The following is an 18,261-nucleotide window of genomic DNA, read 5'->3' as shown; positions in this document are numbered from 1 at the left end:
TACAAGTGGATCGATCTGATTTTTTTTTTCTCCGTCAGAAATTACAAAGACTAGGGGACACTCGATGAAGTTACACAGAAATATTTTTAAAACCAATAGGAGGAAATTTTTTTTCACTCAGAAAATAGTTAAGCTCTGGAACGCATTGCCAGAGGATGTAGTAAGAGTGGATAGCGTAGCTGGTTTTAAGAAAGGTTTGGACATGTTCCTAGAGGAAATGTACATAGTTTGTTATTGAGAAAGACATGGGGGAAGCCACTGCTTGCCCTGTATTGGTAGCGTGGAATATTGCTGCACCTTGGGTTTTGGCCAGGTACTAGTGACCTGGATTGGCCACCGTGAGGACAGGCTACTGAGCTTGATGGACCATTGGTCTGACCCAGTAAGGCTATTCTTATATTCCCCCTCCTCCAAAATCCTAAAATCTGCATTTGTTTTGGCTCCAGTGGCTCGTTTTTGGTACGATTTTCTTGACTGCAATCTTAGATTTTTAGCAATCTATTTTAAACTTTGTTTTTTTCTGCCTCAAAACCAATCAGTTTTGCTATAGCCTGCCTCTAATGGATGCCCCAGGCCTTTTTAGTCCTGGATACTGCATTTTCAGTGCAGAGTTGCCAGTTGAAGAGTGGCCATGTTCCACTTGCTATGGGACATGAGAGGAAGGGGCTTAAGCTTTGGGCTCGGCCCCAACTCAGTTCTCCAAGGCCTTGTAACCACTGAAATACCTTAAAATCCAATCTAGGGTGATGAGAGATCCTGATCGGATGATCCGAGCAGCTATGGAGCAAAACACAAGTGCGTTGTGGTGGACGTATCTCCTCTTCCCCAGCCTGAAGTTGAGCAAGGAGTCTCAGGTCCCCCCGATGCAAGGCTTCTCTGATTTTGTCAGCCTCTTTTGAAAGCCTATTAATCTGGACCGGGAAGCGCTGCGCTGCTTTTGGGCGCATCTGCTCCGCCTAAAGGGGGGATCCTTCTCCTAAGCAGCCATCCCTGTCTCATACCAGTGTCGGTGACCCTTCGGAGCAGTACTGAGTTAATTGGAAGTCTCTTTCCATGCTTTTATTATCATAGGGCTCTTCTGCGACGGTGGATGATGTGGAATCCCTTCTTAGGGTCCAGTAGCCATGGGGCAGGAGAGGCGGCAAATCACAGTGCATCACCTATTCAGGTCAGCTTCAACTGCCCATTTTATTTCTGACAGCCTATGTATATTGAAGCTCAATACCCAATAGCCCTCCCCCTTGCAGTGCTCAGTCATGTGTGATGCTAATGCACAAACTTTTTTCCTGCTCATCCAGATCTTACCGCCTTAGTCACTGACAAATGGGAGGCACCTGAAGGCTCCCTTAAGGTGGCCAAAGCTATGTCTAAGCTCTATCATATGGCACCAGACTTCTAGCAGCTGTTTGTTAGCCGAAGGTGGACTCTGCAACGATTCAAGTGACCAAGTGCCCCTGTCTTCTTAGGGTGGAGTGATGCTGAAGAAAGCATAAGACTGTAAGGTGGATGTAATTCTTAAAAAGAATTTTTGAAGCACTGGTTTTGGGTTTCAAAGCTGCATTAGCTGCCTCCTTTGTGGCCCGGGCCTGCCATACCAGGCTATGGACTAATTTCCTCATATTTAAGGAGGGTGTGAATTATCCCATCTAGTCCTGAGTAAGTTTGGGTCCTACTCCATTTCTGCCTGCTGGATGTTCTGGATCAGACAATGATCGAGTAACTCAGCCTCCAAGACCACTGTCAGCAGATTACCCTTCAAGGAGCAGATGCTGTTTGGCAAAGAGCTAGACAACCTTATGGTCTGTCTGGTGGATCGCCGCCCCAATCCCTTTCGGATAGTAGGAGTCATCGCTCTGCCAGAGGCAGTAGAGGCAATTTTTGTGCCTCCAGGAGATCCTACCAATTTTCCTCCGGTTACTGCTCTTGGAGGCCTTTTCAGCAGTTACAGCAGCCAACAGCCCGTGGGTTATCTCGGCGACTCAGCCTCCAAGAAGCAGCAATGATGCCAGGATGACGGCTGTTGCTGTCAGTATTCTGGAAAAAATGGGAACAGATTCAGTATGATCACTGGGTTCTGGCCATTATCAGAATGGGGCACAGGATTGAGTTTTCTCAGCCCCCTCTGGATCTGTTCCTCAACTCTCTGACCATCAGGCAGGAGAAGGAGGCTAGAGCCAGAACGATAGTGCAATCTCTCTTAGCCATTTCTGCCATAGAACCAGTTCTCAAAAAGGAATTGGTCTCAGGCAGATACTCTTTATGCTTCATGGTGCCAAAGAAAGGTACAGAAAATTGGAAGCCCATTCTTGATTTGAAGTCTATAAATGAGTTCCTATAAGTCCCCTGTTTTCACATGGAAACGGTCTGCTCTGGCATAGTGGCGGTGGCTCTGGGAGAATTCCTTGTCTCTCTGGATTTGACGGATGTATATTTTGACATCCTTATTTTTCTGGCTTACAGGAGATATGAGATTTCACTAGTGCTGCCCGATTTCCGATTCGAATCGATTCACCGATTCACTTTGAGTGAATTGATTTGAATCGATTCGTTAAAAAAAAAAATCAGCCTCCCGATTCGGTGACTGACCCTTCCCCCTCACCCCCTAAAGCAGAAGCGGCTAGCCGGCCGCTACCGCTCCTGCTTTAGGGGGCGAGAGGAGAGGGTCAGTTGGGAAGTGCTGCAGTGACCTCCGGCTTCCCCCCTGACCTCCCGCTCTTACATTTAGAACATCTGGATCTCCCGCAGTTCTTCCTGTACGTCTCGGACGGACGACCGAATTTCAGCTGTTTGCAGTCCCCGCTAACTCGCTTTCACCATTTCCCCCTACCCAATCTCCTTCCATCTTGAGGGGGAGGAAGCTAATTGCTGCAAGAAGGTGGGGTTTGGAGCGTTCAGGAGCTCTCTGAGAAAGAAAATAAAAGATAAACGGCTTTTCATCCAACCAGAGGAAACCTCGGTTGACGGACAGAAGAAAGCCACCAATTACTGCTCAGGTTCTCCGCCGTCTTATTATTTGCAACCAATGGTAAGGGGACAGAGTAGAGTTACTATTGCTCCTTGTTCCAGGATTTTTGTTTGTTTGTTTACCTAGTTACAGCAGCGGAGCAACCTGTAGAGAGGATCGCCGATACTGTAGCGACCCTTGCAGTCTACCACTAGCCTCCGGAGCTGTTGTTCCCTCTGTTGCGATCCTGCCCCTGACGTCAGAGAAGGGGCGGGACCGCAGCAGAGGGAACGACAGCTTCGGAGGCTGGTGGTTGCCTGCAAGGATTGCTACAGTACCGGCAATCCTCTCTGCAGGATGCTTCACTACTGTAATTAAGTAAAAGTTTGACCGGGAGGCCAGGGGGCAACATGCAGGCCTTTTGGGGGGTGCAGGCCTTCAAGAAGATGCAGGCCTTTGGGGGGGGGGGGGACAAGCCTTCAGGGAGGGTTCAGGCCTTCAGAGGGGGGACCCTGGTGTAGAAGTAAATGCATGGAGGGAGGGAGGGAGGGAAGGGGGGGTTAAAAGAGATGTTTATATGCCGGACTTGGGGGGAGAAATAATGGGTCTAAAAATAGAGGAGAGGGAGAATGATGGTGGATGGGATTTAGGGAGGGAAGGAATAGAAAGGGAGAGAAGTTGGACACAAGGGATGGTGTGGAGGGGGATGGGAGATACAGATATTGGATAGGAGGGTAGTTGGGAATAGAAAGGGAGAGATGGTGGATCCTGGGGTGGTGGTGAAGGAGGGAGAGATGCTGGATGAAAGGTTAGTTGAGAAAAGGAGAGAGGGTGGATCTGGGGTTGATGGGGTCTATTGCTGCAGCTGCGGGGATAGAGATGAAAAAAAGGAAAGATGCCAGACCTCTGGGGAATGGAAAGGGAGGACAGAGATGGATGATGGATGGTTAGCATGGAGAAAGAAGAAAGAAGGAGACCCTGATCAGAAGACAACCAGAGCCTGGGACCATGAAGATTTGAATAATGACCAGACAACAAAAGGTAGAAAAACTAATTTTATTTTCCATTTTGTAATTACAATATGTCAGATTTGAAACGTGTATCCTGCCAGAGCTGGTGTTAGACCACAAACGTGGGCTAGGATTTAAGAGAGAGAGGAAAAGTCTTTTTTGTTTGTCGATTTTGTTTACACCACAGCGCCAGTGTGGTTAGGAGAAGGCAAAGAGGGTGAAGAGGCTGTAAAATAAACCCACCAGGATGTTTGAAAAAAAAACACACAATTGGGAAGGAAAATCGAATCGAAAAATCAATTCAATAGGCTGAATCGAATCAAATCAAAATTTTTTTTCTTGAATCAGGCAGCACTAGATTTCACATTCTCCACTTTGTGGTATTCCCTTTTGGTTTGTTCACAGCTCCCTGCAAGGTGATGGTGGTTGTATCGGTTCACTTGCGCAGGTTGGTATAAAGATATGCCCCCACAATTGGCTATTCTATTGTGGGTATTTGACAGGTCCTGGGCTCAGTCCTCAGAGGACCAGTGGGAAGTATATTAATGACAGTGATAGCCAAGTGGTTGCATAAAAAGATAGGAGAGGGGATAGAGAGGGTGATGAGCAAGAGTACAGAGAAAGAGGGGGGGAGGGGTACAAAAGAGGAGATTTTTATAGGTTGGAATTTTGTTAATTACATCTTTTTCCAGCATCTTTCTCCGCCATCCTTAATTGATAAGGAAGATGTGACACAGGAATGGAAGTTGGAATTAGTCTTTCTGGTTTCTTTGTCCCATTCAAGTAACTTAATCTTCTTGATAAACAGTCCAGTCTGGCTGGATACTTAAGGAATGTGGTTTGTGCAGGGCTTTTAAGGTCTATTTGCATCAACATGCATCATGATATAATATCCCATAGGCCTTTGCTGACATTAGTTAGGCCATGTCTGAAAACCAGCATCTAGTAATGCAAGGCTGACAGGTGAGTGCCCAGGTGCATCCTTTCTTGGACTATTGTCTGGAGGACAGCAAGTGCACATTTCAGGAAGTGCTGAGCCTCTTACAGGACCTAGGATGGATAGTCAACTTAAGCAAAAGTCAGCTGCAGCCGACCTAGTGCTTGGAGTATCTGGGAGTCTACTTTGACATGGCACTGTGCAATCTTTTTCTTCCCGAGCCATTGAAACCGAAGCTCAGAAGCAGATTCTAGAGATCTTGGCTCCTCCAAACTCCAGTAGAATTATTGAGATGTTGCTTGTTGTATTTTATGAAAAAAAAAATAAAAATTAACTTTTGTTCTTAATCTTTCTTTTTCTATTTTTAAATGGAGTTCTTTTCTTGATGAATGTGAACTATACATTGTAAACCACTCTGATCCTTTTAGGCTGTTATGCGGTATATAAAGTTTTTAATAAACATTATCTGCAGGTGCTGGGTTTAATGGCAGCCTCCTTGGAGGTGGTGCCATATAGGTGAGGGCTCATATACTCCCTCTTTAGTACTCCCTTAGAAACATAGAAAGTGACGGCAGAAAAAGGCCGAGGCCCATCGAGTCTGCCCACACTATTGACCCACCCCCCTATTTAATCGCTCTCTGATGACCTTTCCCTCGTAGAAATCCGACATGAGCATCCCATCTGTTCTTAAAATCTGGCACACTGCGGGCCTCGATCACCTGCACTGGGAGCTTATTCCAGCTGTCAACCACTCTTTCGGTGAAGAAGTATTTCCTGGTGTCGCCATGAAACTTCCCGCCCTTTATTTTCAGCGGGTGTCCTCTTGTGGCCGAGGGTCCTTTAAGAAGGAAAATATCATCTTCTACCTTGATACGACCAGTGACATACTTAAATGTCTCAATCATGTCTCCTCTCTCCCTACGTTCTTCGAGAGAGTATAGCCGCAATTTGTTCAGCCTTTCTTCGTATGATAGATCTTTGAGCCCCGAGACCATCCTGGTGGCCATTCGCTGTACCGACTCAACTCTCAGCACATCTTTATGGTAATGTAGCCTCCAGAATTGTACGCAGTACTCCAGATGAGGCCTCACCATGGTTCTGTACAAGGGCATTAGGACGTCGGGCTTCCGACTAACAAAGCTTCTCCGGATACAACCCAGCATTTGCCTAGCCCTGGATGAAGCCTTCTCCACTTGATTGATCACCCCCAAATCTCATTCTGCTGTAGTCCTTGCTAAGGTTTCACCATTTAATGTGTACGTTCTGCACGGATTATTGTTGCCAAGGTGCATGACCTTGCATTTGTTAGCGTTGAAGCTAAGCTGCCAGGTCGAGGACCAAAGTTCCAATAAAAGCAGGTCTTGCGTCATGCTGTTGGACAGACTGCCGTTACTCACAATGTTACATAGTTTGGCATCATCGGCGAATAATGCTATTTTACCTTGAAGCCCCTGAGTCATGTCTCTTACGAATATGTTGAAAAGGATCGGGCCCAAGACCGAGCCCTGTGGCACCCCACTGGTCACCTCTGATGTTTTAGAGATGGTACCATTAACCACCACCCTCTGAAGTCTACCACTCAGCCAATCGTGGACCCATGCTGTAAGTGTTTCACCTAATCCCATCGATTTCATCTTGCTCAATAGCCTGCGGTGGGGGACGCTATCAAAGGCTTTGCTGAAGTCCAAGTACATGACGTCCAGGGATTCTCCCAAATCTAGTTTCCTTGTTACCCAGTCAAAAAAACTGATGAGATTGGATTGACAGACTACCTGGCCAAATCAAAAGCCGTCAAAACAGCAGTCAGGGAGGCTAAATTCCTCATGGAGGAGTCTCTAGCAAAGAACATCCAGAAGGGAGATAAATCCTTCTTCAGGTATATCGGTGATAGAAGAAAAAACTCAGGCGGGATTGTACGTCTTAGGAAACCAGACGGAGACTATGTGGAAAAGGATTCGGAAAAAGCCCAACTATTAAATGAATACTTCTGCTCAGTCTTCACCCGAGAAGCGCCAGGGCTCGGCCCTCAGCTACAGACAAGGGTTGGCTCAGTTGACCCGTTTAGTAACTTTGAGTTTACGCCCAGCAGTGTCTACGGTGAGCTGTCAAAGCTCAAGGTTAACAAAGCAATGGGGCCGGACAACTTGCACCCCAGGGTGCTTAGGGAGCTGAGTGATGTCTTGGCGGAGCCACTGTCCGCGCTCTTCAACCTCTCCCTTAGTACAGGCAGCGTCCCGTTGGACTGGAGGACGGCTAACGTCATTCCACTCCACAAGAAAGGCTCCAAGATGGAGACAGCAAACTACAGACCAGTGAGTCTAACATCGATAGTGAGCAAACTAATGGAAACTCTAATCAAACACCAATTAGATAAGATCCTGGATGAGGAGAATCTACGGGATCCCCGACAACATGGATTTACTAAGGGGAGATCCTGCCAATCCAACCTGATCAGCTTCTTTGACTGGGTGACGGGGAAGCTGGATATTGGGGAGTCCCTGGACATCGTGTACCTGGACTTTAGCAAAGCATTCGATAGCGTACCGCACCGCAGGTTACTGAGCAAGATGAGTTCTATAGGATTAGGTAACACATTGACGAAATGGGTTGGGAGCTGGCTTGGAGGTAGGCTCCAAAGGGTGGTGGTGAATGGCACCCCCTCCGAAATGACGGAGGTGATTAGTGGAGTACCACAGGGCTCAGTCTTGGGCCCAATCCTATTCAACATCTTTATAAGAGACTTGGCAGAAGGGCTTCGAGGTAAAATAACATTATTCGCCGATGACGCCAAACTGAGTAATGTAGTGGGCAAATGCACAACAGACGAAGATTCAGTGCCCGACAACATGATGCACGACCTATTCCTACTGGAGCGATGGTCTAGGACATGGCAACTCAACTTCAATGCCAAAAAATGCAAAGTTATGCACCTGGGCAGCCAGAATCCATGCAAGTCTTATACCCTTAATGGAGAGATCCTAGCAAAAACGGTATCAGAACGAGACTTGGAGGTAATCGTCAGTGAGGACATGAAGTCTGCCAATCAAGTGGAGCAGGCTTCGTCCAAGGCAAGACAAATCATGGGCTGCATACGAAGGGGTTTCGTCAGTCGTAAGGCGGAAGTCATTATGCCATTGTATAGATCCATGGTGAGGCCCCACCTGGAATACTGTGTGCAATTCTGGAGGCCGCATTATCGCAAGGATGTGCTGAGACTGGAGTCGGTGCAAAGAATGGCCACCCGGATGGTCTCGGGACTCAAGGATCTACCATACGAAAAACGGCTTGACAAATTACAGCTATACTCGCTCGAGGAGCGCAGAGAGAGGGGGGACATGATCGAGACATTCAAGTATCTTACGGGCCGCATCGAGGCGGAGGAAGATATCTTCTTTTTCAAGGGTCCCACGACAACAAGAGGGCATCCGTTGAAAATCAGGGGCGGGAAACTACGAGGTGACACCAGGAAATTCTTTTTCACTGAAAGAGTGGTTGATCGCTGGAATAGTCTTCCACTACAGGTGATTGAGGCCAGCAGCGTGCCTGATTTTAAGGCCAAATGGGATCGGCACATGGGATCTATTCACAGGGCAAAGGTAGGGGAGGGACATTAAGGTGGGCAGACTAGATGGGCCGTGGGCCCTTATCTGCTGTCTATTTCTATGTTTCTATGTTTCTATGACAGGACATACCCTTGGTGAATCCATGTTGGTGGGGATCGCGTAGTTCCTCTTCGTCTAGTATCATGTCTAATTTGCGTTTGATGAGTGTTTCCATGAGTTTACTCACTACCGAGTGCATCCGGCATGTTGAAGTCCCCTAGCAGTACAGTGTCCCCTCCTTAAAGTGATATTCTCTATGTCTTGGATTAATTCTATGTCTTTGTTTTCCAGCTATCTTGGTGATCTGTATATTACACCAAGGTACAGACACTTTTCTTTGCCTCTGGCTAGGTTTACCCAGAGGGATTCCCCGGAGTACTTGATCTCTGTGATTCTCGTAGTTTTAATGTCCTCCCTAGTGTATAGCGCTACCCCTCCTCCTAACTTGCCCTCTCTGTCTTTACAAAGTAAGTTGTAACCCGGTATATCCATATCCAACCCATGAGAGTCCGTGAACCAACTTTCGGAAATCGCCACCACATCTAGGTCAGCATTTATTATCTCGGTCTCCAGTTCCAGGAGCGCTTAAGAGGATTATTATTATAGATGCCTAGGCTTAGGCCCATAAAATTGCATAAAATCATCTTTCTGCTTTGAGTGGGAAGAATAAAAATTAAGATTGTGGGGACAGGATGAAAAATGTGGGGACGATGGGACGGGGATGAAAAAGCCGCTTCACTGCGGGAATGGTGAGGGCATGGGGGATGAATGTTTGTCCCTGTGTCACTCTCTATTTGTATAACTTCCCCTTGGTGGTTCTTAACAAACTTCTAATCTAGCTTTAGACTGTGTCAATTGAACAGGGAGTTTCATATCATGTTTGGCTGCTGTTATATATGCTAATGCTTAATCTTGAATAATAGTGATGCTTGCTGGTACTGAGTCCTTCCCTTCTATGGACTAAGACAGTGTTCTTCAACCTTTTGACACCTATGGACAGGCGAAAATAAAATAATTATTTTGTGGACCAGCACTGGTCCGCGGACCAGCGGTTGAAGAACACTGGTCTAAGATATTATAAGGAGTTTGAGGCTAAAGATTTATACTACCCTATTTGGCTGCTGCTGTTATATATGCTAATGCTTAATCTTGAATAATGGTGATGCTTGCTGGTGCTGAGTCCTTCCCTTCTATGGTCTAAGATATAAGGAGTTTGAAGTTAAAGATTTATACTACCTTCTATGTGAAATAGCTGCAAGACTTTGCTCTTCATTATTTTTAGTACCCGTATTTGCCGGCGTATAAGACGACTGGGCGTATAAGACGACCCCCCAACTTTTAGTTAAAATATAGAGTTTTGTTATATACTCGCCGTATAAGACTACCCCTTCTTCCGCACACCTTCTCTACCGCCCCGGGTGCAGCACAGCCGGCCAGGTCCCCTTACTTTTGTGGCATTTCCCCAACCGACCGACAACAGCCCCGGTCCAACAAACCTCCCTGCCCTTAACCGCGAATCTAAATTACCTTCTTACAGCTGCAACCGGGGCGGGGCGGCCGCCCCTCTCTCTTGGTAGCCACTCGAACCGTGAGGCTACTCTCCTTCTCCTTCTCTGCCCTGCCTGCAGCACAGAGCCGAACTGAAGTCTTCCCGACGTGAGGGAGGGCTTTATTTAAGCCCTCCCTCCCCTCCGACGTCAGCGCTGACTCCGGCTCTGTGCTGCAAGCAGAGAAGGTAGGGAGAAGAAGAGCCGCGTACATCCAGAAGACTGAGCATCCAGCCCCGCAGGAGCCCCGCGACCCTCGGAGGCGTCCCCATGGGATCCCCGTGACCCTAGGGGGCGTCCCCACGGGATCCCCGCGACCCTAGGGGCGTCCCCGTGCAGCTCTCTAATGTAAAGTAAGGGCATGTAAACAGTACCCGGCGTATAAGACGACCCCCGACTTTGGGGAGGATTTTAAGGTACTGAAAAGTCGTCTTATACGCCGGCAAATACGGTACTTTTACTTTGCTGCTGAAGGAAGTAAATTGTAATTCTTCTGTCTAATGTCTGGCTCTATTTCAGACTTTTTTGTCTACAGTTTTATTTTTTCCATGTTTTCTAAGGCCTTTTCTGTTTCCTTTGTCGATCTTAATGGTCAGGTTGAGGGTATGAATCCTTATTGTTCTCAGTTGTTTCATATTTTGATTGAGCAATCTAGTGGTGCAGCTGCTGTTGTTTTCTGGTCTTACTCTTAATTTTTGTAAGAAATCAGCACAGTGATTGTAATATAATTCCTTAATCTAAGATTCAGGTTTTTTTGTGTTTTTTTTTTTTTTTTTAGACAAATGAATGGCCTTTGGAAAGCTTTTGTGACGAGCTTTGTAACGATCTTTTCAATCCCTCCTGGGAGGTAAGACTTTCATATGTTTGTGATTTTGAAAAATAACATGATCTGTTCTCAAGCATTCTGATTGTGGAAATGCATTACTGTGATAAATTTCATTTTAGTGACACCCTTTCTCCATAAATAAATGTATTAGAAAATATTTAATAATGCATGACAGGTTTTTTATATGAAGGTAATTTCTTGTACAATCCCTCTTTATTTTGAGACCAGTGGGTTTATGCATCCTTTGCTGCCAGGCACTGTAGAAAGCCTCAGATAATTGAAGACTTAACTCCTCCCTCTGCTAGCATATCCTGGAGCATGCCTCTTTTGGCCACCAGTCTTGCTTTCTACAAGCCAGCCTGTAGGAGCTTATCTTTTCTCCTCGTGTTCCTTTTGCTAGTTTTCAGAATTTTTTTTTTGTATTTCCTGCGCAGGCTTGCCCTGTGTTGTGAAGTTTCCCTGCGGGGACATCCTTGCAGCGTAAGATTGCAGAATGTTGGAGAACATCTGCTTCTGGGGGGAGGGTTCCCTGTGCTGCAGAAGCCCCCTGGACAGCCTGCAGGATAGATTGGGGCTCCTGGATTGGGAGCTAGCTCACCCCTGGTTCATCTGCTAGTGGGTGTAGCGCAGGCTGAGCGGTTCCGTGGAGGCGTGACTGGGATTGGAGCCTGACCGTGCTTCCACCAGGTGGTTGCATGATGTATCCGAGGGTGGTGGAGGTCACCTGCAGTGGTGGGCCGGTGGGGCAGTCAGAAGACTTGAAATCCAGATTTCCAGCTGCCTGAGGCTTTGGATCTCCCTACGTTTTGTTCCAGCATTTCCTGCATTTTCTCCCATTCAGCAGAATGGAACAGTGCAGACTGACAGCCTGTTTTAGCAATTTGGGGGGGTCTTAAAAAGGGGTTTTTGGGTAGTTTCCCTGCATGCCTAATCCCCTCCTCACCTCTAAAATCCCTAAATTGCTGTTTTCTAGAGATTCCTGTTCCTTTCCTGGGCCATTTTATGGCCTGTAGTGACCATATTGGATTTCTCCTGATTTGAATAAAATTTTATTTTTTTATAGTTGGGAGGGAGCTTCGTTTTTGCTACAAACGTCACAGATGGCTTCTCAAGGTGGGATTGGACAGATTCATGCCTTGTTTGCAGCACATGGCTGTTGGATGTGAAGCAGTATTCCATGTGCACTGCAGGCCGCAAGTGGGATGAAGTTTGCACAGATTCGGTGCATTCCACCTCTGGGGAGACCCTTCTTGAGCCTTCTGCCCCAATTTCAGTGAAAATTGCATCTAGGGACTCAAGGGAGAGCACTGGCGGCATTTCGGTGAAATGCAAGTGCGGTTCTGGAGAAAAGCCTCATAAGTCTTCCAAGCACTCTTAAGTCTAAGTCTGAGGCACACAGGGCGACTCTCGCCGCTTGAGACCTTTTTCCTCCTGAATGTGTGGAAGGGAAAAAAGGCTCTTATCAGGTATACTTAGTTAAGAAGTCCATGCCTGTGGTCACCCCACCGACATCTGAGCCATCCATGGGGATTCTGCTTCCACTGGACCCAAATCTTTTCGCTTTGTTCCCTGGTGGGGACACCGGAGCAGAAACAGCGATGCTCGTGATTGCGTCGGGCGCTCTCTCGATCCTTCTGCTTTTGCATGGTGGTTTGGCGATGTCCACATATGTGGCAAATTTGGTGGAGGACCGCAATCAGGATCCTTGGGGGTCCCAGGACCTGGCTAACGATCCCACAGTATGCAGGCTCTTCAAACTTGCTCGTCTGGAGGTCCTCATTACAGAATCTCTGCAGAAATTGCAACTGCACCCGGATTCAGCCAGTCCAGGCGCAACATTCTCTCATGAGTGATCAGAGGCTGCTAACTGCCTCCTTTCCTGATGACCGTGATTTGTGTTGTATCCAGTCGGAGATTGGGGATAACCCAGAGGGTCCCTTGAAATGTGCTCGGGCAATGGCGAGGCTTTATCCCATGGTGGCTGCTTTACTTCTCCGAAGGTGAATTCAGCTGTGGCTCAGGTCACCAAGCATACTTCCCTCCCTTTCGACGGAAGGGTAGTCCTGAAAGATGTTCAGGACAGATGTGTGGATTTTATCCTTAAACACCTTTTTGATTTGGCTTCAGCCGGTGTCAAGGCGGTGACAGCCTGGTCCTTCATTGCTCAGGCATGCCACTCCAAACTACTCCAAGACTCTGACACTGGGATGCTGCTTGATTTAGACTTTCTCATCTCTGGGGTGGATTATATGGCTGATGCCTTCTATATATAGGCATAAATGTTTTCAACAGATTATTTTGAGGCTAGCCACATATCAGCTTATTCATATACAAAATACCTCAAAGAATCAATTCAGTTGTTTTTTTCTGCTATTTTTTAAGACCTCAGTGGTGTTGCTACGTGCAGTATAGTTCAGGTACACGCAGACTTTACATACCCCAAATCGTCACTGGTCTTCAAGTTTAAAGTGCTCAAAAGTGCTATTATCATATAAATAAATATTTTTATACTGTTTCTATAAATATTTTTAAGAATTTTAAGGTTCCCAACAAAGAATATTTATCTTAATTGGTATGCAGAATGCAGCTAAAGGGGTACATTTTCCGACATAGGTCTAGGTTTCGCCCGAAGGCTGTTTCAAGGAACTCCCTCTTTTTATTTGCCAGTGCAATGTGTCCCGCATTGGGCTGGCAGCACAGGCTGCTTTACAGCCTTCTCTAGTCGGGGAATTTCCTTTGCCGCATCACTGATGATATCATCAGTAACGCGCCACACGGAAGCCCAGACAAGATAAGGCCACGAAGCAGCCTGTTTAGAATGCTGCCAGCCCGACGCTGTTATGGAGGGAGGTATGTACGGTCGGCGAGGTTCGGATGGTAGAGAAGGATGGAGGGTCAGCAGGGGTTTGGGTGCAGGTGCTCAAGAGTTCTGATGCACAAGGGGAGGGAAGGATGGAAGCTGGGCAAGGGTTCTGCTACATGAGGAGAGGGAGGGAGGGAAGAATAAATGCTGGACCACCAGACTATAAGGGGGATTTTAAAAAGTACGACAGGGCATGGGATTTAAAAAGGTTCGGCCCCTTTGCCAAATTTAAGAACCCACAAGTCAAAACGTTTGCCCACCTCTGGTCTAGAAGAAGAAAAATTTTTGAACTGAGAGACATCCTGAGCTTGTTTTCATGTACGATTTCTACGTACAAGTGCATTATTTCCTTTCAAAAGTTGTTTTCTTTGAACTTTTTCTGCAGCTGAAATTTTTTCAGTAAGGATAAGGTGTTTCCCTTTAAAGTTGTTACTTCTTTATCCCAGGACAAGCAGGCAGCATATTCTTAACTGATGGGTGACGGCACCGACGGAGCCCCGGTACGGACAATTTTAGAGTGATTGCACTCTAAGAACTTAGAAAGCTCCAGTAGGCCGCACCGCGCATGCGCGAGTGTCCTCCCGCCCGACGGAGGCGCGCGGTCCCCAGTTTCTTAGTTTCCGCGGAGCTAAGAAGACGTGGTTTTTTTTCAACGGCTGTTGAAAATCTTTCTTGCCTTCCCGCTCGCGCCTTTTTTTTTGTGTGCAAGTTTTCTCTTTCTCGTTTTCTTTTAGTTTAGTCTTGTTTTTACAAAAAAAAATCTTTCTTTTTTGTTCGTTTCTTCGCCTCGCCCCGGCGGGGCCTGTTGGCACAATCAAAGCCTTCGCTTTCGATTTAGCGGAGGCCATGTTCACCTTCATGCCCCCGCAGCCGGGATTCAAGAAGTGTCAGCGGTGTGCGCGGCCCATCTCTTTGGCCGACCCCTACAACTGGTGCCTTCAGTGCCTGGGTCTGGATCATAACGCTTCCTCTAGCACCCATTGCGCTTCTCTTAAAAAGCTTACCTTGAAGAACCGGCAAATACAACAACGACTTCTCTTCGGTGCTGGGATGGATCCATCGACATCCACTCCGACGTCGGCTGCCCCCTCTAAATCGGCACCGACTCTCTCGACACCGCCTGAGCTTCCTCCGGTGTCGCATCCCCCTGGTAATCCGGCTAAGAAGCCTTCCTCTTCCCTGGAGCGTCCTCCGGCCGATCCTGCAGTGAGCCCAGTCCTGCCGGCCTCGAAGCGCCCCCGTAAGCACTCCGCTCCCATTGCGGTGAGTGCCACATCATCGGCCTCCTCGTCTCCCAAGCGTCGAGCGGCACCACAGGTACCGAAGAAAAAGAAAGCGGTACCGGTGCCTTCCTTGGATGACCGCATTGCGGCTATCCTTCAGGTCCAGCTTCAGGAGCAGTTGCAACAGCTTCTTCTTGCTCTGCTGGCACCGAACCTTCCAGTCCCGGTCCGATCTGAGCATACGGTACCGTTGGTTGAGCAACCTCTGTTGTCGGCGTCGACACTCTCAGTACCGATGCCTACTGCCTCCGCTTCCATGCCTGTTTTGTTAGCGGAACCCAGAACCTCGCATCATGCGGTGCAGACGGTTTCCGAATAGGCACCGTCTCCCAATACCGCTAGGCACCGTATCACTTCTCCCGGTGCCGCCTCCATGCGCTCTGGTAAGTCAGTACGCAAATCCCGGCATGCTGAACCCTCGACCCCGCTTTCTCGAGGGACGAGACTTGTGGGACGACTCTGAAGAGCCTGTGGGTATCGATGAGGTAGTTTCCTCGGACAAGGAAGATCCTTCTCTACAGGAGTCGACTACTAAGCCTGATCAGTCCTCCTTTACCAAATTCTTGAAGGAGATGTACGACTCTCTCTCCATACCTTTAGAGTCTGATTCCAAAAAATTTCAGGCTTTCCTTGAAGACCTGGATTTTGATCAACCACCAAAGGAGTACCTCAAGTTACCTCTGCATGACATTCTGCGAGAAACTTTTTACAAGAACTTGGAGACCCCTTTGACAATTCCAGGAGCTCCAAGGAAATTCGACACTCTATATAAGGTTATCCCTATCCCGGGCTTTGACAAGCCACAACTCCCCCATGAGTCTTTGCTCATGGAGTCCACCTTAAAAAAATCTGCGGGCTCTAGTGTCTATGCCTCCGTCCCTCCTGGCAGAGAAGGGAAGACCATGGACAAATTTGGAAAACGGTTGTACCAAAAAGCTATGCTGGCTAACCGTTCAGGAAATTATGCGTTTCATTTTTCATTCTATCTGAAGCATTTAATCCAACAGCTGTCTTCCCTCCAAAAATACCTTCCTGAGCATAAGATCCCTTTATTCCAACAGTATACTTCCAGTCTGCTCCAGCTGAGGAAGTTCATGGGTCCGTTCCATTTACGATACATTTGAAATGACCTCCAGGGCTACTGCCATGGCAGTTGCCATGTGCTGCCTAGCTTGGCTTCGGGTCTCGGAGCTCGATGTGAATCACCAGGATCGCCTTGCAAATGCTCCTTGCTTGGGTGACGAGTTGTTTGGTGAATCCTTGGACACCACCATGCAAAAATTGTCAGCCCATGAAACCCGATGGGATACCTTACTGAAGAACAAGAAGCCTCCACCCGCTCGCCCTTTCCGTCAGCTCACATCTTACTAACGCCGTTACTCGGCTCGACCTCTTCATCCTCCTCAACATCAACCTAGGAGGCCGCATCAGCAGCAACATTAACAGGCTCATCAACCACAGCAGCAACCTGTAAAACCAGCTGCTCAACCCAAATCCACTCAGCCTTTTTGACTTGCTTCTCAGGGACATAGCCAATCTCCCGCCATCTTCTCCTCTACCCCAGCCTTTTGGAGGACGTCTTACATCTTTCTCAACCGTTGGGAACTCATCACCTCAGATCAATGGGTACTAAACATCATTCGTCACGATGGAAGCAGACTCTTTTGGAGGATTGTCTGGTGGAAGAGTCTGAAAATTGAGAGAATAATCGAAGAAGTTAATGACGATAGGCCCTGGAGCAACCAGGGCAGCTCACTTCTCCCCCCCCCCCCCTCCCGCTGACCCTCCTATCTCTCTCTTCCATACGAACCCCACCGTGAGATGACCGACAAACCTCCCTCCAGCAGCATTGGCAGCCGCAGCAATCTAAACAGTTATAGCTATAATACCAAGAAAATTGCTACATTAATCAAAAATAATAGCAAATTTTAAGAAAAATGGAGCTTTGTAATCAGCCCCAGGAAGGGCTTTCAAATTTTTTAAAAAAATTATTTTCTGATCAAGTACAATCAAATTCATGGGGAAAACTTCAATTCAGTTTTTCCAACTTTAGATTTTTCTGAACAGCCTTTGAAAGCAGACAGGGAAGATTGGCTCAGCCTTCTGGACAGGACAATGTGGTGGTGACACTTCTCTCACTTACTGTTTGTCCTTTTGTGGGAGGAAGGCCCAGCCTTGAAAAGGAGGAGCAGGAAAAAAGGAGTGGGAGGCTCTGAAAATGACAATGAAGAAAAAGCAAATTCTGTAGTGACAGAAAAGGAGAGGTAAAAGACTGCTCAATTTGGTTCTTCTGAGCTGCTAAAAACAAAAAACCCCAGCTGAAATAACTACCAAGAAAACAGCAGAGCACTAGTACTAACAAGGGGGCTTGCAAGAATTTCCATTAAGATGGCAATTCGTTAGTGCACGTTGTAAACAAATTATTTATAGCAGTACAGCCACTCTGCTCACACGTTTATTTTGAAACTCAGCTGGTTATAAGTAATAAAACACCCATATACACCCCCAACAGCCCCACGGCGCCTGATACCTTCTCACTCTGGCTACTTTCTACCCCCACTCTCGCGCTTCCCGTGCACCTGCGTTGTAGAAGCGATTGAGCACGCTGGTCTTGCCAAAGTCCAGTTTGCTGAAGTGCAGGGGCTCCAGGGCGGCTGCCACACTCTCTCACGCCTCCCGCAGGCACTGCAGCGCAACCGCTGGGCTCGCCTCATTGATTACATAAGGCCACCATCGTCGTCCTGCTGCTACTGCCTGCGCCAGTAAAGTGCTGGCTGTGGTAATCACTTGATAAAAATTAAGAAGCGATGTTGTAGAGAAGTGCTGCCGGGTCCTACCTTCGCGGAAACAGAAAGTAGGCAGGACCCGGCAGCAAGAGCAGCAAATTGTAAGTTTCCCGCCTTAGCCCATAGCGAACTCATGCTCCAGGGCTCTGACGTGTGTGTGCCGGCTTCCCTTCTCTGCTCCCCCGGACATAATGAGTTTATTACGGGCTAAGGCCTGAAATCTCCAAGCCGTTGGTTTTTTGTTGGTTTTTTTTAATGTTGAGCAGCAGCGGCAGCAGAATTTGCGATCGGATGATAGCCGGGTGGTCATCTAAATTAGCTGGGCAGAGCGCCCGGCTAAAAGGCCCTAGGGAGAACACTGTTATTAGTGACATACAGTACATTGATGTTTTTGAAATACCGTAGGTTGTTAAAAAGTTATTTTAAGAGCATACCAATTTCAGGGTAGAACAATTATCTCGAA

The 18,261-nt window shown here is 47.4% G+C and overlaps 1 protein-coding gene across 4 annotated transcripts in view; it reads left to right on the top strand.

Annotated features, from left to right (window-relative positions):
* The window catches only part of BTAF1 (B-TFIID TATA-box binding protein associated factor 1), a 394,756-nt gene that overhangs the window by 87,835 nt on the left and 288,660 nt on the right, over positions 1 to 18,261 (top strand). For all 4 annotated transcript variants that reach the window (XM_033943697.1, XM_033943698.1, XM_033943699.1 and 1 more), the window contains one exon: positions 10,819 to 10,887. In XM_033943697.1, the coding sequence (XP_033799588.1) occupies positions 10,819 to 10,887 (69 nt within the window). The remainder of the gene's footprint in view (positions 1 to 10,818; positions 10,888 to 18,261) is intronic.

The sequence above is a fragment of the Geotrypetes seraphini genome, chromosome 4 (genome assembly GCF_902459505.1).
Source record: "Geotrypetes seraphini chromosome 4, aGeoSer1.1, whole genome shotgun sequence".
Classification (NCBI taxonomy): domain Eukaryota; kingdom Metazoa; phylum Chordata; class Amphibia; order Gymnophiona; family Dermophiidae; genus Geotrypetes; species Geotrypetes seraphini.
This window is presented reverse-complemented; position numbering and strand designations above follow the sequence as displayed.